Below are 23977 nucleotides of genomic sequence, written 5' to 3' on the forward strand. Positions count from 1 at the left end.
AGTTAAAAAACACAAATTAAATTACAAAAAAAATTTAATCGGATAGACCTTAAAATATTATTTCATCTCTTATAATAAATTTGCTGCTCGAATAAGTAATGTGCTTCTATACATCTCTACATAATATGATATAATATGCTTGTATACATTTCCTTTATATTTTGATTGGAAATGAAGGGCGGGTGGAAGGTGACGAGAAAGTGGTGGGATGAAATTGAATCATTTTGATGGGACATGTCATCTGTGGAAAGTACGGAGAAAGTGGTGAAATGAAAATGGAATCATTTGGATTTGATAAAGGATAGAACAGAGAAAGTGGTGGAATGAAACGGGAATTATTGGAAACGCATATCATTCCATTTTTTCACTATATAAATATACGACTCACAAACGATAACGGTGAACCTCCCGATTAATGCACCAACATTGTTAGTGCTAAGAGTTGTGATTTCCTGCTTTGCCATGGATCTTGAGCGGACGTTAGCCACTGCAGATATGCGAAGTCTCGGCTATCTGATAGTGGCGATCGTATCGGCTTATGTGATTTACAGGCGATTTCGGCCCTCTGTAAAATTACCGCCTGGTCCTCGTGCATGGCCCATAATCGGGCACCTGCATCTCATGGGAAAACTACCTCACAGATCCCTGGATGGACTCTGCAAAACATACGGCCCACTCATGTATATGAGACTCGGATCCGTGCCCTGTGTCGTAGCCTCCACGGCTGAGATGGCCCGAGAATTTCTCAAGACCAACGACCTCATATTCGCTTCCCGCCCTCGGGTGGCTGCCGGGAAATACACCGTCTACAACTACTCCGACATCACCTGGTCTCCTTACGGAGAGCACTGGCGCCTCGGGAGGAAACTCTGCCTCATGGAGCTTTTCAGTGCCAAGCGACTCGAATCCTTCGAGTATATCAGAGTAGAAGAGGTGGCCAGGATGATACGTTCCGTGTTCGAGACATCCCGGCGCGGGCTCCCTGTAGAAATCAGGGAAGAGACGACGAATGTTAGCAATAATATAATTTCTCGTATGGTTTTGGGACGAAGGTATTTGGACGAGAAGGCGGGGAACAAGATAAAGCCGGCGGAGTTCAGGGAGATGTGGGAGGAGCTGTTTGTGCTGAACGGGGTTTTTAACATTGGAGACTTTATACCGTGGCTCGCCTGGCTGGATCTCCAGGGTTATGTCAGGCGTATGAAGAAGCTGAGCAAGCGGTTGGATGTTTTCCTGGAGGAAGTGTTGGAAGAGCACGACAAGAGGAGGAAGGGCGTGGAGAATTATGCGGCGAAGGATATGGTGGACGTTCTGCTGCAGCAGGCCGATGATCCCCAGTTAAATCTGAATCGAATCAAAGTCAAAGCATTCACTCAGGCACGCACTTTAGCTTTTCTCGTCTCTATGTTTTTTCATGGGGTTTTTATCCTTTTTAATTCTCTGAATCGTTTGAATTTTGTGTGTGCAGGACATCATAGCGGGCGGCACCGAGAGCTCTGCGACGCTCGTGGAGTGGGCAATGGCCGAGCTCCTTAAAAAGCCGGAAACCATCGAAAGGGCGACGGAAGAGCTGGACAGAATGGTGGGAAGAGAGCGGTGGGTGGAGGAAAAGGACATTGGTGGGCTCCAGTATCTGCAGGCGATCGTGAAGGAGATGATGAGGCTCCACCCGGTGGCTCCCATGCTCGTCCCCCGTCTCTCCACTGAGCCGTGCAAGATCGCCGGTTACGATATTCCGGCGAACACAAGGCTGTACGTTAACGTGTGGACCATCGCTCATGATGCCGATTTTTGGGAGAAGCCCGAAGAATTCCGACCGGAGAGATTTGAAGAGAGCCCGTTGGACGTGAAAGGCAGAGACTACGAGCTGCTGCCGTTCGGGACCGGGAGGAGGATGTGCCCGGGGTATAGTCTGGGACTGAAAGTAGTTCATTTGGGTTTGGCGAATCTGATTCATGGATTCCACTGGTGGCTTCCTGATGGACAGAGCCCCAAGGACTTGGATATGGGCGAGACCTTTGGGTTGTCCACTCCTAAGACTCACCCTCTTGTCGCAATGGCCCGACCTCGCCTGCCTTCCCATCTCTACAACTTCGACCTCACTGACAGTCAGAGTTAAATATCTCTTACTTTTTGTTCGAAAGCATAGTACCCTTATACTTTTATGGAATAATCAAGGGAATAATATATCTCTCATTGTAAATATGTCGTGCCTATAGCTGTTCTGCTACCAAGTATTATGTGTAAACGTAGTAAGTTTGCTGCGATGATTTGCATTGGCAGTATTAGAAATAAACAGAGAAAATACTTCTGGTATGATCTTTTTCTTCTAATGATATCACTTTATATAGAATGATTGTGACTTTTTTCGTGCATTCATTAATGAAACCAGACATGCTCATAAATATTCATATTATATTTTTCGAACTTATATATTTTACATGTAAAATTAAAGTATATCAACGAAATCGCTAAAGGGAACATGCCCGTGGAAAACATACGATATAAATTTCAAACAAACATTTCAAGCATCTCTTTTGGAAGTTTCGGACCAAAATAGGGAATTTGTATTTTAGATGGATGATTTTAAATGGTGGATTTTTCTCCCGAGTTTGGCATCTAATTACATGTTACTTTTGAATAATGAGGGTTTTCATGAAAACCAAAATAATTTATGATTTTCTTAAAATTTATTTGTATAAAATAAAATATAATAATATAATAATAACAATTTTTTGGAGTCACCTAGGAAGACAAAAATCTTTCTTTGGTCAGTTTCCCGACAAAATTAAGTTACTTGTATGATCTCTCTATGCAGGGAACTTTTTTCTTCTTTCACCTTATTCATTTTTCATTTTTTCATTTTTTCATTTATCAAAGAACTGTGCATAGACACTTATTTCAGAGGTAGAAGAGAGATCTCGACTTATTGAGAGCAGAATAGGTTGTTCCTTCATAGAAGTATGTTATATATACCTCTAACATACTTGTTAAGGTTTTCCCCCTTACCTTACTCTATTTGACTGAGTTGACAAGGGTTAACTTAAAATAACCGATTAGAGTAGGTAGTACTAGTTAACAATTCAAGCGTTGTGTTTTCACCAAGACTCGCTCTGAACATAACATAATTTCCATCAAGACATCATTGACTAAAGACAACAAGCTCTTCATAAAGAGAGAGAACAACATGTAACCAAATGTTAATAGTTGTACAAGTCCACTTAGATTTGTCCGGCTTGTCTCGAAATCCAAACAAAGTTCCATGTAAGGCTAACCTACGGACATGAGCAACCAAAGAGAGCAGAAAGAAAAGAGAAGAAGTAAAGCGGAAGCAAAACAAGTAAGAAAAGAAAGCAAGCAAGCAGAGCAAACATGCAAACTAGGAAGCAAAGCAAAGCAAGAAAGCAAACACTACTCCTAATCCTACGCTAAACAGTGCATGGGCCTACTCACATGAAGTTATATTTCCAATGCAGCCACCAGTGCATTCACTGACCCATGTTGGTGAAGGCATGATAAACAAGAAATATATGCATGTAAACTAGTGAACAAGAAAGATAGATCAGTGAAGACCAACATGCTCCAAGTTCTAAAGCATCCACAGAAAAGAAAAGAGCAAATGCATGAGACAAACATTCTACGCACTTAACAAGGTGTTGTGACACACTACGTGCAAATGATAAGCATGTGCACTCTCTTGACTATGACAGAAAATCAAACATGACAAAGAGAGACAACTTGCACCTTGCAAGTTTTCTTCCTGTGTATGATTCCTCCAATGCATGAGTGATGGGACCATGTGATTCAGGTGGAGGAAGCGAAATTTGTGTATTTGATTGATATTCAATGCATACAGATGAGTGATTAGGAGCCTTGGGTGTTTCAAATTTTTTTATATCGGAAGTGGAACTAACCTCAGGACAACAAGGGCTTGGCATAACCATCGGCTCAGGCTTAGGTGCCTCGACAACCTGTGGGGTTTCCACTTCGTCAATAGATAGATCATCAGAGACCAGTGACTTAGAAAGATTAACAATGAGTGAATCAACATCATGATCAAATGAAGAAGTACATAGATCACGACAACCATAATCAAAAAATTCGGGATGTTTGTCGGCATCGTCATGATTTGATGAATCATGCAAAGGGGTTGATGAGAAACAAGGATGTTCACCCTCTATGCTTTCAGAAATGACAGATAACATATGGGATGGATTTTCAGATGAAGATGTGTCCTCTCCACGATGTAATGACAGGCTGACATCCGGTGTGTCCTGTGAATAGTCAGAAGTAGAAACATCTCGAGATGAGTTTTCGTAGGGAAAATCAAAAGTGGAAGAATCACAAGAGATGTCAGGAAATAGCTAATGAGGCGCGGATGGAAGCGAGTCATCCTTCACCGTGGGTTCTTCTTTAGATTCCCGCAAACACTCATCACGAATGATACCGCAAGTTGGTAGTACAACACCACCTCCGTTGGCAACTTGATCCTCGTTCACAACAAGTGTGGAGTCTAGAACAAAAGAACATAAGATAATACAATATGGAGGATCAACAGAATGCAAGGATGAAGGTTGAGCTAACAAGTCCACATGACAACCAGTAGGCTTGCAAGCCAAATCTGCACAGACACTGAGAGTAGGTGGGGTGGGAGGATGTGATAGTTCAATAGATGTGCGTGCACCTTCTCCCACCTCGTACTGTGGAGCTAGAGCTGTTTGATGAGAAGAGGACGGGCAGTCACTTGTGACAGCAACCTTGTCCGTCTTAGATTTGGTAGCTCTAACGCTGAGGTATGATGGGAGGGGTTCGAAAGATTCCAGGAATTACGGATTTTTGGATATGTAAAGAAGATACTAAATCTTCCATTGAGGAATTCCCAATCAATTTCATCTTCAGGAAATTGATATGGAAAATTATGAAAGCGCATGTGAAATTGCTCAATGGATTCATCGGGTTCTTTCCGTAATTTTAGAATTTCTTTATTTGAGTGCTTTATGGTCAAAATGATTGAAAACATGAGTTATCTCTCTGAAAAAATGATGGAAAGAGTGAATAGATTTTTTGGGCAGCATGGTGTACCATAGCAGTGGGTTCCCTCGAAGCATGTATGCGAGCAACACGAAGGTCATGTAATCTTCATGGATTTCATGCCTTTCATAGCATCCTACGATGCCAACTGTGTGTCTAAGCATAGATGCTCCACCTTCACCATTGTATGTATTACGTGACAAGTCATTCCAGAACTCTTCAAATATTTCAAAGTCGTTTCCATAAGACATACACTCCGAAGGAGAAATTCTGTGGTTAGTCATCATAAGTATGCGAAGATTCAAAACAAATTATGAGGACTAAGATTGTCATCTAACCCTCCTTCTACAGCCAAAAATGTTGGCGATGCTGAACCCGCCAACATTCACAGGATCTCCCTAGTATGAAGTCCCAATTAGACCTCACACCATTTGGTGTAGGAATCCCATCTGGTATAATGGTCTAGTTGCCATTATCTTAAAGATATGCCTTGCTTGTCAACACATGACAGTAGTATACTTAATCTTCAAACAATGAGGTTCATGTGCCTGGTGAGTGCTTAATGTAACTTGTGTCTAAGTTCTTTCACTGTAGAGGGAGAAGGTGAGAGTGATTCTCAAGTCGAAAAGGAATAGTCCCAACTCTGCTAGAGACATACAACACAACAGGACATGCACATATTCTAGTGGAGTAGTCCACATGGATGTGGCAGTCACAGACACAAAGGTGAACAGATAGCACGTGCAACACCAAGCAGAGAAGTCCACATGAGTGTGACTATGTTATAACAAGTTTACAAGAATGAATCTGTCATGTGTCCAATGGAGTAGTCCACATAGGCAAGACAATGATAACAATTCATACAACACATTTCCAACAGCATATGCACTAAAACAACAGAAATAGTTCAACTATATTAGTACAAGTTAAAGCAACATGCATTACAAGCTTTGAAAGAATAGTCTTACAAAGGAATACAATACATGTGTGAAAATGTTGGCCTATTAACAGGCTTCTGAATTAAGTGAAAATTGAAAGACACATCTATACACCATACATCACTAACCTTGATAGCGAGGCATTGGATCCACTTCTCCCTCCTCAAGGAAAATACTACAGACTTTCAAGGCTATGTGTTAGGTCCCTATACTGCTAGTGTAACCCTTTATTGTTATTAGTGAAACCCCCTTATTATATTGTTGTGCCCATGTAGTACCCATATTGTTATTATTGTGCCCCATAGAAGCCCACTAATGTTATTTTTGTGCCCTTATATTATTATTGTTATGTCGACTCTGATTATATTATGAACCCTTAGAATCCTATATATAGAAAGGAGGTCTTGTCATTTGTATCATCCAAGAATTGTTCATTTGTGTAATGTAAAGGAGGTTGCCCCCTCAAAGAGGCTAAATTCTAAGGCATTTATCTCTCTTTTCTATCTTTTTGTGAGCTGGTTTTATAACACTATGTGGGAGGGGCCAAGGTGAAAAGTGCGTTGCATGTACAAATAAGGGGTATATATAGCCAAGGGTGAAACTGGCCCTTGTGACTCTTCAACTTACCTCATGACTGTTTGACTTACTGGACTCTTTGGCTTACATGACTCTTTAACTTTATCCGTGGGTCTCTTGGACTTCCACATTACATTATATTGATTACACAATTATGACCCAAAGTAGTGATGTGGCTAACGCGAATCATGACATAACTCGACATGACACTACTGGTATGCACATGTTGGTTGTGTTGTTTGTATCGAGCTGTTGTGCTGCTGAGTGATGAGTGTCCCTATGGTGTACCATAGCTTCAGCTCTGCATGAAAAAGTGCGTGGAGTGGTATTAATGTTTGCTTGATGGTTCATGCATACGCATGTGTCTCCTTCGCTTGCTACTTAATGTGCTTCATGTGTTCGTCCAAATGCGAGCAAGTCTTCTAGCATGCACTCCTTGTTCATCCCGTTTGTCATCGTGACATGTTTCATCCATGTACCCATTTCTGCAATCACTCATAACAAGATGACATCAAATCCATAAATCCCCTAGTCTACCATGATGCATTGTCTTTTGTTTCCAGGTGTAGGTGACTGGGAGAAAGGACAAGGCTCTAAAACAGTGCAGAGCACATGTCAGGTTGAGATGTGAGGCTTCGAGACACTATCGATAAAAAATGTGCAAAGGTCACTGAGAGGTTGGGCTGAGCAGTTTGGGACAGCAGTGACATTTGCGGGATCTGGCTCAACTGGGAGGCGGAATTGTGCATTTTTTCCAGGGAAGGCAGTGTCAGCATTAGGAGGCACTTGCAATGAAAATTGCTCAGATTTCCAGAGGAGGTCGTGACTGGGCTGAAGGAGCCTGCTGGCTAGAATTACGTAGATATGAGAGGCAGTCAAGCAGGACATGTCTGCACAATTTCTAGGTTGAGCGAGGTGTCGGGGAGTAGGTGGATTGTCCATGAAAACTGTACAATTTTAAGGAGCAGTGGAGAGCAATCCAGCAAGGGGACTGCCTGACAAAACTATGTAATTTCCAAGGATAGTGTAGTGATAGGCAGTGGGTGCAAGCCCCTCATGTATGTGCAATTTCTTCAGGTAGTGTAGGAAGGTAGGTTGGACAATGTTTGCACAGTTTTGGAGATGAGTGCAGCCCTGGGTCACTGCTCAAGTCAAATTCTCTGGTTGACGAGAGGGAGGCTTCATAGATAGGCTTGTGGGAAGCACAGACTGAGATGGATTAATGGACAACTTTTGCATTGTTCTGGGTAATATTCAACCGGGTTGATTCCAGAATTGTGCATTGCAGACTGCCAGGAGGGCAACCTCAAGCTTTGCGTAGTTCTATGCAACAGTGCTTGGTCACTGAGGGCTGAGACCGTCGAGTGTAGCGCAATGTAGGTTCGGGTGATGGAGGGTGGTCTGGTCAATAGGTTTTTGTAAAATAAGGATAAGTGTGTGAGAGAGTGAACTCGTGTATACATGACCTTGCGAACGCACACTCAACATGACTTGATGATAAGACACCTCAAACCACAAGATAACATATGCTTAGTGTGATTGACTACGAGACTATCTAATGATGAAAGTGACAAGCGTGACACTTTAGATAGACGTTCGGATGACCATGATGAGACTTACATGACAATGCTTATAACATTATGTGTGAGTGTGAAGGATGTTTTAATAGTTGAAACAAGTCATGCACATGAAGACAAACCTTTGATATCACCAGAACAAGGTCACAAGCATAACATGGCGATCAACATGCCAAAGATGATAGTTGGTCAAACAAGTGAAAAGGAAGGAATACATGTAGAGGAAACACATGAAATGAATTTTGTGTTTGTACACATGCATGTTACTGAAGACATGATGATATGGCACTGACAAGTAGTCTTGCAAACTCAACTAAGAGGTGTACTTTGAAAGGTATTCTTTACTTACCATACTTACCCTGGAGATGATCATGCATCCGATGAAGCTTGCATGTGGTCCTGATCTTTTTCAATCACTCGGTCTCTTGGTCCTTCTCTTCAACTCCTCGGGAGTGATCTCAACATGTTACCTTTTCTTATAGTGACTAAGAGATAGATCAACGCGGCTTCAATGGATAGTGATTACTGCTAGAATGAGGACCTGGGGGGCCCATTTGTGTAGTTTCTGGATGCAAGACAGACAAGGAAACTTGGACAACACTACGCAGTTTTGAGGCACAAGACACTGTTCCTGGATGGGGGTCGCGAGAGGACACCTTTGCGTACTTTTTAAGTGCAGTGCGGTCCCTTTTCGCTATAAGAGAGGTTTTCATATCAAGAGATTTGATTGTTCTTGAAGATTGTTAGACCTAAAGTTAAAATGGATATGGGTTGGTTTAATTACCCCCTTTAAATGGACTATATTCCACATGAATACCATGGGACAATACCATGGATCATTTTTATTTTTATTATTAAATATTTATTTCTATTATTATTTTATTTTTATAGGGTTCTTTTTATTTTGTTAATTTTTTTTCTTTTACTTTTATTCCTTTTTGTTTTATTTTAATTGAGTTAAAATGTTTACCTTACAAATGAATTTTGTGTTTGCACACATGCATGTTGCTAAAGACATGATGATATGACACTGACAAGTAGTCCTGCAAACTCAACTAAGAGGTGTAGTTTGAAATGTGTTCTTTACTTACATACTTACCCTTGAGATGATCATGCATCCAAAAAAGTTTTCATATGGTCCAGATCTTTTTCAATCACTTGGTCTCTTGGTCCTTCTCTTCAACTCCTCGGGAGTGATCTCAACATGTCACCTTTCCCTGTAGTCACTAAGAGATAGATAAACACAAATTCAACAGATAGTGGCTACTGCCAGAATGAGGACCTGGGGGCCCATTTGTGTATTTTCTGAATGCAATACAAACAAGGCAACTTGGACAACACTGTGCATTTTTTATGCACAAGACATTGTTCCTGGATGGGGGTCCCAGGAGGACACCTTTGTGTACTTTTTAAGTGCAGTGCAGTCCAGGCAGATGAGAGGCAGTACTTCGTAGTTGCTGGATGCAAGAAACTGCCACCAAATGGGTTTTGGGAGGACACATCTACGCGGTTTCATGTTGCAAGGTAGACTCAACAGTTGAGGGACAATACTGTACAATTTCTAGAGACAGAGGGTTCCAGTTGGGGAAAGACATTAGGGGAAACCATTGTGCAGTTTTGGATGCCAAGGGATGCTGGGGTCTCTGTGCACTGTAGAGTTCCAACAGGTAAGGGAGGAAGCTTGATGTTCACAGAAGCAAAGTGCATAATTACAGGAGGCTGAATGAGGCTAAGTTTCTCGCGAAATTAGCTAAGTGTGAGATCAATGAAACATATGTAAACATCAATAAGACTTAACTGTGATCACACACGAACACTTAGTGATACAACATAGACCATACAAAATGTATAAAACATAGTCTGCTTGATGCAACAACCTTCGTGACAAGAGTGCATGAAGTGAGTGTGAAACATGTCTATGTGATGATAACAACTCATGCGTGCATGCTCTCCCTTGAAGTAAAACAACAACCCTTTTGGATGACAAACAAAAATCCCTATGCCCAAAGATGACACATGTTGCATAAAGATGAGAACATAAAAACTCTTAAGATCAAGGAGGGGAAGCTTGAGATCATCAACTTACTAACAAGTGACCAAGGATGATCGATCGCATGATCCAAAGTAGGCTCCGAAATTTGCATGTGAGCCTAAATTTTGGAGGGTGGTTGTAGCTGCTACAACAACACCCAATTTAAAATATTTTGAATTATATTGAACCAACCTCAATTTATCTTAACTCTGGATCTACCATGTGACAAGAGGGATCAAATCCCTTTTCACTCTAAGAGAGGTTTTCATATCAAGAGATTTGATCATTCTCGAAGATTGTTAGACCCAGAGTTAAAATGGATATGGGTTGGTTTAATTACCCCCTTTAAATGGACTATATTCCACATGAATACCATGGGACAATACCGTGGATCATTTCTATTTTTATTATTAAATATTTATTTCTATTATTATTTTATTTTTATAGGGTTCTCTTTATTTTGTTAATTTTTTTTCTTTTACTTTTATTCCTTTTTGTTTTATTTTAGCTGAGTTAAAATGTTTACCTTACAATACATTAATAGTTTTATTTAATTAATTTTTTGCATGTAATTTGACTCAGTAACAATGTTAAATATTATATTGCAACATCTATACCATAATAGCTTGAGAGTAATTAAGAAACCTAGATCAAGCATCGAGAGGGATTAAAATTCTTTTCACTCTAAAAGAGGTTTGCATATCAAGGGATTTGATCCCTGTAGGAGCTTGGTAGATCCAAAGTTAAGATGGATCTAGTATGGTTTAATTTCTCTCTTTAAATAGGCTATATTCGACATGAATACCATGGGTCAATACCATGGGCTATTTTTTATTTTATTTTGTTTTTATATGGTTATTTTTTTATTTTTATTTTTAATTTTTTAGTTTATATTATGTTGTTAGATGATCCAAGATACAAAATTCATAGTTCACAAAATTAGGATAGAATATTTATTTATTTATAATATTTAATTAAATATTTGAGACATTTAGAAACAGAATATTGTTGTAAAAGATATGACATCTAAAATAATGTCATATCTTAGGCTCCAATTTAGGAGTAGAGTTAGTAGATTGGTGAGAATTGCATTTACTACAAATGGACAATTGTTAATTTATTAAGTAGTCCATAACTAGAATAGGTTAGGAAATTAAGCTTATATATAACTCATTCTCCTGATTTCAAGAGTGTTGGAGTGTGTGTGTAAACTCTTGAAAAATTATTATGTAATTTATTTTATGATTAATAAAATTATGTGTCCGAGGACACTTCTGCTATTATTGTGGTATGAGAGCTTTGATAATGCAGCTGATGTGAGGAGGAGATTCTAGCTCTACAAGTTCTTGGAAAAATCCATTGAATTGATCAACAAATGATTGGTATGCAAATTGTCCAGTTTTTTTTTAAAGGAAAATAAATTTTATTATTTTATTGATTTTATATTTTTAAATCTGAAAATCAATTTTTTATTATTATCAAAATCTGCTCCTGTGTCTTGAATTTCTGTTATCTGCTCCACTTCAACTCATTGTTTGGCCATGATAAGAACATCCTCTAGTCAGATCAAGCCCACTTTCAACCACTGTATCCCCTGATTGCCTTAGGCAATCCTCATTCTCAAACTGTTGTCCTTTCTTTTTCTATAGCTCGGAAATGTATTGCTCTACTTGTCGCAATAGCAGTGGGGAGCATCCATGCCAGTCAAGGAGTGATCACCAAGGTTTTCATTGAACCAAATAGTCCAGCTGTGTCAAAATTCACCGATGTTGGAATACATCCACAACAGATAGTGGACTACACCATTATTCGTTTGCAAAATCTTCTACCATTCCAACAATTGCAAACTGGATCAATTTTTTTTACTATCGAGTTTATGCAGCCCCCATTTGCAACAAGAAACTACTGCTTACTATTTGAAAGTTTATCTGTAGTGAAGATTCCACATAATACTCAGAAAGAGCTCACATTTATACTAGATTCTGTACTTTATTTGGTTTGTTGTCTCGTTGTTGCCACTCTACACTTTCTCAAAAATACTAGAAGCGAGGGTGAAGCTTTTCGAGCTAGTTTCTATGGTTTGAGACAATTGAAATCAAAATCTGCAATAGTTGGATCGGATTGGTAGATCATAACTAGAGCTACCATAGTGTGATTAAAGGCAGAGAGCTCGAAATTGTAAGCGTGGAAGCCAGTGTGAGCCAGCCAACAAGCAACATGAAGGCCAACGTGAAAACCAATGTGAGCTAGTGTGAGCCAGTCAAAAACCAACTTGGCAGTCGATGTGAGCCAGCCAACAAATAGGGTGGAAGCCAGCATGATCCAACCAACAAGCAACGTGGAAGCCAGTGTGAGCCAGTCAGTAACCAACGTGGAAGCCAGCTTGAGCCAGTCAGCAACCAACATGGAGGATAGTGTCAGCCAGTGTAAGGATAAATTTGAGCTTCTTAAAGTGTTTTTTTCAAGTAAGTTTAAAGTTGAATCGAAGAGTGAAGAAGCATTTGTTGGAGAGATAAGGAATATTTTTATTTTGGAGAGATATGGTGAGTTTTTTAAATTTTTGGGAATTTATTTTTTGTAAATTTGTGGAGTAATAAGGTGCACTTGTAAATTATAATTTTTTTTGGAGTACTAAGGTGTGAGGGGTTATTTGTAAATGTTTCGGGCAGTAAATTTTGTAATTTTTGGAGTAATAAGGAGATTCTATCTGTAATTTTTTATTTGGAGAGATAAGTGAGACATTGTAACTCAAGGTAATTTTTTACTTTAAGGGGGGGTTAGAGTACATTTTGCATAAAACATTGCAAGGATTGTAAATCAGTCAAATTTTGAAAGATTTCATTGTAAAATTCTTAAGAGAAATTGACTAGAGCCAAGTGCAAAGCTCAGTCATTTTTCTCTTCCAATGACTATACGAGGGTCAAGGCGAAGCCCTGATAGATCGTTTTTGCATGGCATGTTTTGTGTGACGTGTTGCTCATCTATTTTTTGTGCTTGATTATTTTTTGTGCAAAGCTTCAAACCTACAATGTCGAAGTTAAATAATATGTTCTCTGATTCCGATAAGCTTGAAGGGGTAAAATCATACAAGACATGGAAACTTCTCATTGAAATCACTCTAATATATAATGAATTGTGGCAAGGCATACGTGATGGAGACATTAAGCCTAATAAACCTATGGATGTAACTTGACATGCAAAATGGGAAGTTAAAAATGTGAAGGCACTAGCTCTTATAAAGTATTCAGTTAATGATGAGATGTATATTCATATTGAAAATGCCTCAGATGCATGGTCTGCTTTGCATAATTTCAAAGATATATTTGATACACAACCTGAATCAAAAAAGGTTGATCTTCAACTTAAGTTACTTCAACAAAAAATAACTGAAGGAGGAGATTCCCTTGAGTATATCTCCAGGCTTAAAAATATTAAGCAAGAAATAGTAAAAGCCGGATTTCCAATAGTAGATGACAGTTTCATGACCACAATTATAATTATTGGATTGCCTTCTTCTTACATGCATTTTTTGGAAACTCTACAAGTGACTGAAAAGTTAGACAAATTAAAGTTTGATGAGCTAAGTGAGATGTTGGCTCAACACGACAAAACTTTTGGGAAGAAGGAACATGGGGAAGATGTCTTCTTCACAGAGGCCAACACAAGTAAATCATCAACTGACAATTGTAGAGACAAAGGAAGAGGAAATTTCAATCAACATCCAATAGCACATAGTGGAAAAGGTTGTGGAAGAAGCCAAAGTAGAGGAAACTTTCAAGGAAGAGGAAACAGTCAAGGTAGAGGAAACTTTCAAGACAGAGCAGAGGTCAAAGCAGAGGTAGGGGACAGTATCAAGGAAGAGGCAAAGACTTGAATCAAATTGTCTACAAAATATGTAACAAAGTGGGCCATTTTACAAAAGATTGTAGAACTTCCATTGATAAAATTCAAAAGTTCCATCAAAACACAGCAAATATTTTCCATTGATGAAGACAATGATGGTTCGAAATATGTCTTCACATCAAGTCAAAGCTCACAATTAGCAGCATTAGTTTCCACTTTTCTTAAAAGTGATTATGAAGATGCATGGATTTTAGATACATGGGCAACTCAACACATGACTTTTCGATGAGAATTCTTTTGGAAGTTCCAACCAGGCCACCTTAGTTCAGTCTTTCTTGCTGATGATACAAAACATACTCCTTATGGAAAAGGTGTTGTTAAATTTTATCTTCCTGACATTAGAGAAATATTGATTTCAAATTTATGGTATGTACCCATGTTTAAAAAGAATTTGTTGTCTTTAGTCTTGATCCGATAAGCCAAACATCAGGTGGTTTTGGAGGATGACCTAGTTAAAATTAATTCAATAAAACTAGAAATGAAAACAGTGATGACAGGATATGTAGATGGAAAACTGTTAAGGATGAAAGGAACAATTATTCCAAGGAAACTTGAATTTGGAGGGTCAGCAATCACAAACATTTCACCTATCAGATTATGGCATGTGAGATATGGACATCTAAACGTTGACAGTCTCTGTCAACTACAAAATCAAGAAATGGTTAAGGGACTTCCTACATTCAAGAAATATAATACAAAATGTGAAGCTTGCATTTATGGAAAACAGAGTTGAGAGACTTTCCCAACAAGTTCATGGTGAGAAAACAGGCATTTGCAATTAGTGCACATTGACATTTGTGGACCCTTGCAAGCTTCTCTAGGAGGTTGCAAATATTTCTCACTCTTTATTGATGATTTCAGAATAATGACATGGGTTTACTTCTCAAAGCATAAGTCAGAGGCATTTGAAAAGTTTAAAATGTTTCGTCAACTTGTGGAAAATGAAGTCAAAGAAAAGATTAGCACTTTTAGAACTGACAATGGAGGAGAATTCACTTCAAAGGAATTCCAAAGTTATTGCATAGACAATGGGATCAAACTACATATTACAAATGTCTACACTCCATAGCAAAATGGAGTAGTAAAAAGAATGAATCACACTTTGTTAGGAATGGTGAGATCTATGTTAACCTTTAAAAAGTTAAGTCCTATTTATTGGGTAGAAGTAATCCATACAATTGTTTACTTAAGGAATAGGTCTCCCACTGCTTCTTTGAATGGAATCACACCTTATGGAGCATGGTTTGGTTTCATACCTAAATTTAAACACCTTAGAGTTTTTGGTTCTGTGTGTTATGCCTTAGTTCCAAAAGAAAAACAAACTAAGCTAGACTCACGAAATTTGAAATGCATAGTGAGTGGATATTCCGATGAGAAGAAAGGGTACAGACTTCTGTCAAATGGGAAATTTATTGTCAGTAGAGATGTTATTTTTGATGAAACTGAGAGTAAGAGTGCTAAAGAAATAGATCATCTTCTTCAAAAATTGGAAACAAAAGGAGATAAAAGGAAAGGAAACATTCAAAGTCAACCAAATTCATAAAATTGGCATGAACTTGATTTTCCTTCCTCTGAAGATGATTCATCCAGTCCATCTACTTCACCAACACAGTCTCGGTCTTCAGGTAGTTCATCAGAATCTCCTAGTAGCAGTAGTTCTTCTCACAATGATTCTCCGCCCCCAGAATCTGCATTTGATCAGCATACCTCTATTTACATTAATCCTCTTTATAATGATTGTGACTTTTTAGAATCTCAAACAAGTGAACATCAATTTCTAAGACGGGTTGTTCAACTTTTAAAATATGTAAGGCCCGATGAGAAAAAAGAAAATAGGAACAAGGGTGTTAACCAGGAATGAAGGAAAGTTTTCCTTGATCACAAATGATTTTACTGAACCCTGCATGTACAAAGAGCCAATAAAATATAAAGAATGGAAACAAGCTATGATTGAAGAATATAAGGCAGTTCAAGACAACAACATTTGGAAACTTGTTGATTGTCCTCAAAATGTTAAACCCATCGGGTGGAAATTGGTTTGCATAATTAAGTACAACCAAAATGGAGAAATCGACAAGTACAAATCTAGACTTATGGCTAAGGGTTTTGTGTAGCAGGAAGGCATTGATTATGAAGAAATTTTTTCTCCTACAACAAAATGGAACACCATCAGATGGATGTAAAGAGTGCTTTCCTCAACGAATATTTACAGGAAGATGTATATATGACACAACCACTAGGTTTTGAAATTGAAGGGCAATAACATAAAGTATGTAAATTGATTAAGGCTTTATATGGGTCAAAACAATCTCCACGAGCTTGGTATGCCAAAATGGATGAATACCTTCCGAATGTTGGCTTTCAACGAAGTGAATCTACTGATACTTTGTATCTATGTCAACAAGGTAAAAATATGGTTATTCTCGTTATGTATGTAGATGATTTGATCATTATTGGAAACAATGATGATCATATTGCACAGGTGAAAAAGGAGTTACATGCAGGATTTACAATGACAGATTTGGGACTACTTCGCTACTATCTTGGAGTTGAAGTCTTCCAACATCCACATCATATTTTCATTTCTCAAAGTAAGTATGTAGCAGAAGTTCTTTAGCGATTTGGAATGCAAGACTGCAAGCCCATTCCTATCCCCATTGAACAAAACTTGAAACTTTCAAAATTTCAAGGGGGATAAAGGTGGACAACACTACTTATAGACAGTTGATTGGCAGCCTAATTTATCTGACAAAGACTCAACTAGATCTATCTTATGCAGTTAGTATTCTTTCATGCTTTATGCAGGAACCACGAGACAACCACTAGAATGCAACCAAAAGGGTTCTACAATATATCCAAGGAACAAAATATTTTGGTCTTCTTTACAAAAAGACTAAAAACTTTGTACTTGGAAGATTTTCAAATGCTAACTTTGCCGGAAGTATTGATGATCAAGCATCAACCTCCGGTTATTAAATGAACATGGGGTCAGTTGCAGTATCTTGGAGTTGCAAGAAACAAGCTACATTGGTAACTTGTTTAGCCGAAGTAGAATACATATCATCATGAGAAGCAACATGTGAAATTGTTTGGTTGCACAGAGTTTTGTAGGATTTGGGCATTCCTCAAGCAAAAGCTACATCATTATTCATCGACAACCAGTCAGCCATAAAGCTTTCCAAGAATCCAGTTTTTCATTCCAAAACAAAACATGTGGACACCAATTATCATCACATTAGATCGCTCATTTCCAAAGATGCCATCAAGCAAGTTTATTGTCATTTAGAAGATCAGGTCTCTGATATTTTCACAATACCACTCAGCACGAGCAAATTTACTAGGTTCAGAGATGAATTTGGTATCTATTGTAATGTATCTTTGGATCATAGGGGGAAAGTTAGATGATCCAAAATACTAAATTCATAGTTCACAAAGTTAGGATAGAATATTTATTTATTTAGAATATTTAATTAAATATTGAGACACTTAGAAATAGAATATTGTTGTAAAAGATATGACATCTAGAATAATGTTGTATCTTAGGCTCCAATTTTGGAGTAGAGTTAGTAGATTGGTTATAATTGCATTTATTATAAATGGACACTTGTTAATTTAATAAGTAGTCCATAACTAGAATAGGTTAGGAAATTAAGCTTATATATAGCTCATTCTCCTGATTGCAAGAGTGTTGGAGTGTGTGTGTAAACTCTTCCAAATTATTATGTAATTTCTTTTCTGATTAATAAAATTGTGTTTGAGGACACTTCTGCTATTATATGTTGATCGACTTAGAATGATTACATTACATTACATTACATTAACCTGTTTATTCGTCGCTTCCGCTTCAAGGACTATAGCATTTTCTTTGGGGTCAAATTGCAATAACCGTCCATTATTTTGCTATTTTTTTGTCATTTTAGCCAAAGTTTCGGGAAATTGCGGATTTTTTTCTATTTTTCATGAATTAAAAAATAATTTTATAATTTCATGGAAATCTTATTTCTAATTTATGATTGGCCTAGCACCTTCCAATGGGGCATAATCCCCCCTAGTTGAGAGCATTTTATTTTTGGTATTTGTTAATACTTGAGAATTGATTTAAAAGTAAACACAAAACTAATTTTTTGAGTGGTCATTTCTTTGGTGAGTGCTCTGACAGTAACGCTGAAATTGAGACTGATAGGGTATTGGTTTCCACATGATTACACAACTAACGCAGCTGCAAGTCCTTTTGGGGGTGGGGGGGTGGTGGGAGGCTACACAAGTTTTTGTGCAAAGATATTATTTTCTAGAATGTATATCGTATGAATGTTTATGGAGGATGGGGTGTGTGCCAGAGAACAGGAATACTATCATGTTTCATTGTGTATATATTTTACTGTGTAGATTATGAAGTTTGTGCATAGAGCACTTGTGTAGACCTTTTCTATTTTAGAGCTATGTATATTTGTGGAATGATTAATACTATTAATTTTAATGTTCTGATTTTTCCAGGCTATGCATTCTTGATCTACACTATTAGATTAGCATCAGGAAGTGCTTGTTTATCTCTTTCTAGTTCAGTCTAGCTAAACATTAATAGGTTAAGCTTGTATAATGGTAGTTGTGCAGAGGAAGAAGGTGGTTGTTTGAAGGTTGTTTTGCAAAGGAACAATGTATGGATGAATCGTGTGCGGAGGAAGTTGTGTGAAGACTGGCATTAATCAATTAATCCAATATTATTCTGAGCATTAGTACTAGAATTAAATATTTGTGGAGGATGGGGTATGTCTGGGAGATTTCATTGTGTGAAGCTTTTACCATGTTGATATCTTATGGCAAAGATGAAATTAGGATAGGGTATTTTAAGGAGAACTATGATTATGTGTCGTATGAAGGTATGTGTAAGAGAAGAAGTGTGTGCAGATTTGTGTGATTTCATTGTATGATGCTTTTACAGTGTCGAGATTTTATGGAAAAGATGAAATTGGGACGGCGTCTTTTCACGATAAATATGATTATGTATTGTATGAAGGTGTGTGTGGGAGAACGAGGAATATTATTATGTTTTAGTGTGTGGAGATTTTACTGTGCGGAGATGGCATATGCTTATTGATTTCTCAAACAAATCTAATACTTTTGCAAGTTTTCAAATCATATATCATATGAATTTTTACGAAAGACGGAGCAAAATTTTTATTGTGCAGAATACAAAGTATGTGTAAAATAGAAATTCCGTAGAGATTTGATTAGGACTGGTATGAATTTTGTGTGAGATATTTCATTATGCGAAGATTTTACTAGGACTAGGTATTTCCGAGACAACTGAGAGTGCATGTGGAAATTAAAGAAGATGGGGTATGTTTGTCAACTTTCTGAAAAACATATAATACTTTTACATATTTCCTAATTGTGTATTGTATACTTTTTTATGAAGGATAGGGTATGTGTAGTAGAGAGGGGAATATTATCATGTTTCATCGTACAAATATTTTCTTGTGCAGAGTATGAAGTATGCGTGAGGGATAAATTCCATAGGTATTTTCTTTTAGAACTATGAATCTTTGTAGAGGGTTGGGTGTTTGCAGGAGAACATAATGATTAAATTTGTTAATTTTCATTATGAAGTTCTTTTACTGTGGGTTAGTGTGGAAGAATGGCTGGTGCATAATGTAATTTTGTAATTCTTCTTCTTTTCCATATGTAGTAACACACAATCAATTGTGTTTAGCTAGTTTCAGACTCAGTAATGCTTTACAAATACTCATTTACAATTGACTACTGTAACTTTTATTACCTACAATATAAGAACAAATCTAATACTATTACACATTTCCTGATCGTATATCGTATGAATGTTAAGGGAAGACAAGGTATGTGTAGGAGAGCAGGGAATATTATTATGTTTCATTGTACAAAGCTTTTACTATGAAGAGTACAAAGTATGTGTCTTTGTCAAGGATATGGTATCTGTGGGAGAAAAAAATGATTAAAATTGATAATTTTCATTGTGTCGGGTTTTTACTATGTGTTTGTGTGGGTGAACGGATTGTGCATAATGCAATTTTGTAATTTTGTCTCTTTTCAACGGTTTACAAATACTCATTTACAATTGACTACTGTAATTTCTATGACTTACAATATAAGCTTTAATATGGGTTTCACATAAGGAAAATATTTGTATAATAAAACAGGTTTCTATCTTCATTAGGACTTATTTAAATACTTATTTGATTTAAGTAAACAAATTGTATATGTTTATAAACAAATTACTTATGAAATATGGAGTTTTTTTCATAGTATTTTGAATTACGCAAGTGATTTGATAGTGTATTATTGCTGTGAATGTTGGCCAATGGCCATGATATTATCATATGTGTCATTGGTGTCCTCTTCATTGATCAATTTTTCCATTTTGTCGATTATAATGTTATACGCTGAGAAGATGGGGATATGATACTAGCATTAATGAAAAGTGCATCATTTCTAGTTCATTGGGACTACATCATATGTCCATATTCTCAACTCAAAACCTTATATGACAAATAGAATTCACAACTATTCATCACTGCTTTGTAAAACCAAACCAAATTTTATTTACGAATAACTTGACAAACTCATTTCTCGCAGTATTGTAAACCAAACCAAATTTTAGAAAATACTATAGATTATTATAGAGAAAAGCATGATAAACCAAAAAATCACACCATTGCCAAAAACGGGCAGGAAAATCAGTACAAAAGCTTGCAATATTGTATAGCTTATGTATCCCTATACTGTTGCTATCGTCCAAGCTCATAATTACAAATAACAGTTTATATAAGGCAAAAAAAGCTTGGACAATACTCCAAGCTCTTAAACGGAAATTAAAAATAGAAATTTCTACATGCCCCATTATTTTTTCTATCACTACAAATAGTTCTTTTCCCCTTACTATACTAGCTATTTCAAATATTTGCATTCTCGTTTTCCTAGAAATCACCACCTACCAATATTTTGTGTCTGAACATGCTACAAAGACAAAACCGCCACCCATATTTTTAAACATCTCGATTTCTATATTATGATTAATAGAAATAAAATCTAGAGATAATTAAATTCATCTCAACATTCAATTCACCAATTACACATCTGCTCACGCATTCAGAAAACCACATAAGCATGAAAACATAAAAATCTAAAAACATGATTTTCACAGACTTCGAATATAACATGAATGCATATATTTGAAAGAAGATAATTTTTTGTGTGAATAGACAATGTGAGAACATGTGACAGAGATGGGTGTATGGAATTATAAGAATAGCAATATGTACTTGCCTAGTAAGCAATCAATAAAGAAAGTGTGTAGTTAGGACATGTTGGGAAAAACGTCTCCAAGTAAGAATTAAGAAAGAGATTTGTATATTTATTATCTTAGTAAAATTTGAAAAAAACTTTGGCATAACATCCACACATGCACAACAGCCTCCACACAACTTCATCTGCACATGCACAATAACCTCCACACAATTTCATCCGCACAACTATTTTTGCACTCTATAATGCCCTTAATTGACATTCAAAACTACACACACAAAACCTCCAAATAGCTAGCCTCGAAACCAATGTTAATTAATGAATATATGTTATGAAACATGTCCCTAAATAACAATTAAAAAGTAAGATTTGAATATTTATTGTCTTATTAAACTTTGGAGAAAACTTTAGCATAACATTGGCACACACACAACAACCTCCACACAACTTCATTCATACATGATGTATTTCACGTATCATCTATTCTCTTTTATTTAATTGTATTAAATTTATTATATAACATAATTGAAGAAGAAAATTGTGCAAACATAATAATTTTGTGTTCATAAGACAATAAGGCTTATGGATATTTCGTCAAGAAAATAAAGTTTGTTAGGCAATGCAATGTATCTATTACTTACTTAAAAATATAAGCTTTGTTCCCAAATTATGATGTATTTATTTTTTTCTTAACCCAAAATTCCTAATGTGTCAAGTGATGTAAATAGAGGAGATGAGATTCAAATCTTGTAGCGATGACCATTTATCACTTATGGTACCTATATAGTGAACTCCCTGAAATATCTTGTTTACAAGGCTATAGACATTATATGGGGAAGCCGCTAAGTGTGCATACAGAAAGGTTGATTCTATGACCTTAGTGGAATTCATAGGGCTCAAGTTTTGTACATCATTGAAGTTGGATTATAACACATCAAAAAAAAATATAAGCTCTTGTTCCTTGAAAATATTCCTTTAACTCTTCTCTGAATTAATAGCATGACATTATCTATTGCTGATGTGAATGTTGAACTACTTAGTTCTTTTGTTCAGTTCGTTCTATTTTCTATAGTTTTATAACTCTAGTAGATTCATAGGACTTGTTATTTTCAATAGAAAATTATTGCATTTTGTTGAGAATGATGTAATGTGCTGATATGTGCTGAGCATATTTTGTCAATTATAATTTTATGTGTTGATGATATGGGGATATGTCAATATTACAATTAATGACAAGTGAATGATTCCTAGTTCATTTGCATTGCATCATATGCCCATATTCTGAGCACATAAAATTGTGATCGAGTAAGGGCTCCAGATAATCGTATGTCATTTCTTCGAAGCATTTTGGTGTGTTTGGATGATAGAAAATCAAAAAACAATATAAGATTTCGTTCATTCTAAATATTACTTTAGCTCTTGTTTGAATTATTAGCATGGCATTATCTATTGCTAGTGTGATTGTAGGAGTTTCCATTTTCAATAGATGATTATTGCATTCTCTTTATCATTAGTATTTGTAGATTGAGATCGATATACTTATGTGTGAAAAGTACATGAAATATTTTTAGTTCAGTTCGAAAAGGATAACTTACACATAGCATTTCTCAAATTTATAGCAATCGATTCAGGAATATCGACCACTATTTTATTTCATTTCTATTGTGATGATTATAACAGTTATGGTACTTGTTTCATATTTCACGAGAATGCTTACCATCAATTTCATTGAATTTCCGTCATCAATATTGCATTGAAGGCATTTCGATGGTTAAAAATCTAGACTAGTGTTGTAATGGCTTCAACCAACCTCCAAAATTTTGGCCTCCACCCAATTTTAGAGCCTCTCTTGAGAGTTTCACTTGATGACTATACAAATTTGGGTTCACTTCATGAGCTTGTGTGAGTCTTCACACCCATCTTGCTAGATCATTTCACCCAACCCTTTGCATGTTGATGTCAATGTCATGGTTGTGACCATGTTCTGGTAATACTCAAGGTATTCACTTCTTGTGTATTTGTTGTGTTCGCTATGTAAACATTTGTCACACTCACACACGAAGTCACATACACTAGTGCGCAAGTGTCATTATGGTCGACCAATGATCAATCACAAGTGTCGCACTTGTGAGTTACACCGTCGGTCAGTCATGTTGAAAATGTGTGTCTAGATGGTTTGAGTCGTCTCGTCATCAAGGCATGTAAGTGTGTGTTTTCAAGATCGTGTATGCATCATTTGCTCATTCACACACTTAGTCACTTTGTTGGAGTTCTAACGGATGAATTCCCCTCTAATAGTCAAACCATCACCCTACCATCAACTCAATCGATTATTACCCAGAACAACGCATGAGCACTAAGCAAGAAATTTCAAGCTATGCTTCCTGCAAGCAAATCAATCAACCTTCACGCTGGTCAACTAGAGAGTTTGACCTAGCTACCACCCCGAGGTTGACTCCCCTCAAAAATTGCATAGAGGCTACCGACCTTGCCTGCTCTACTGACTAAGAAAGTTTCACAGATAGGCCAGACAGACACCCAGTGCATGTCCTTGTCTCTCTCAGAAAATTGTGTAGTTTTTTTGGCCAACCCTCCCAAAAGTCGATTGGTTTCTCACAAATAAAATTGCACAGTTTTCATGA

General features: G+C 36.9%; 1 protein-coding gene across 1 annotated transcript; it reads left to right on the forward strand.

Moving 5' to 3' along the window:
* The first annotated feature begins 400 nt into the window (after nt 1–400).
* LOC149254147 (trimethyltridecatetraene synthase-like) lies at nt 401–2263 on the forward strand. Its single transcript, XM_089456991.1, has 2 exons — nt 401–1377; nt 1469–2263. The coding sequence occupies exons 1-2, from the start codon at nt 463–465 to the stop codon at nt 2117–2119; spliced, it is 1566 nt and encodes a 521-aa protein (XP_089313117.1). The 5' UTR covers nt 401–462; the 3' UTR covers nt 2120–2263.
* Nucleotides 2264–23977: the final 21714 nt, after the last annotated feature.

Source organism: Pinus tabuliformis, chromosome 7, assembly GCF_031772625.1.
Source record: "Pinus tabuliformis cultivar Carrire ecotype Pingquan chromosome 7, CPIR1, whole genome shotgun sequence".
In the NCBI taxonomy this organism is placed as follows: domain Eukaryota; kingdom Viridiplantae; phylum Streptophyta; class Pinopsida; order Pinales; family Pinaceae; genus Pinus; species Pinus tabuliformis.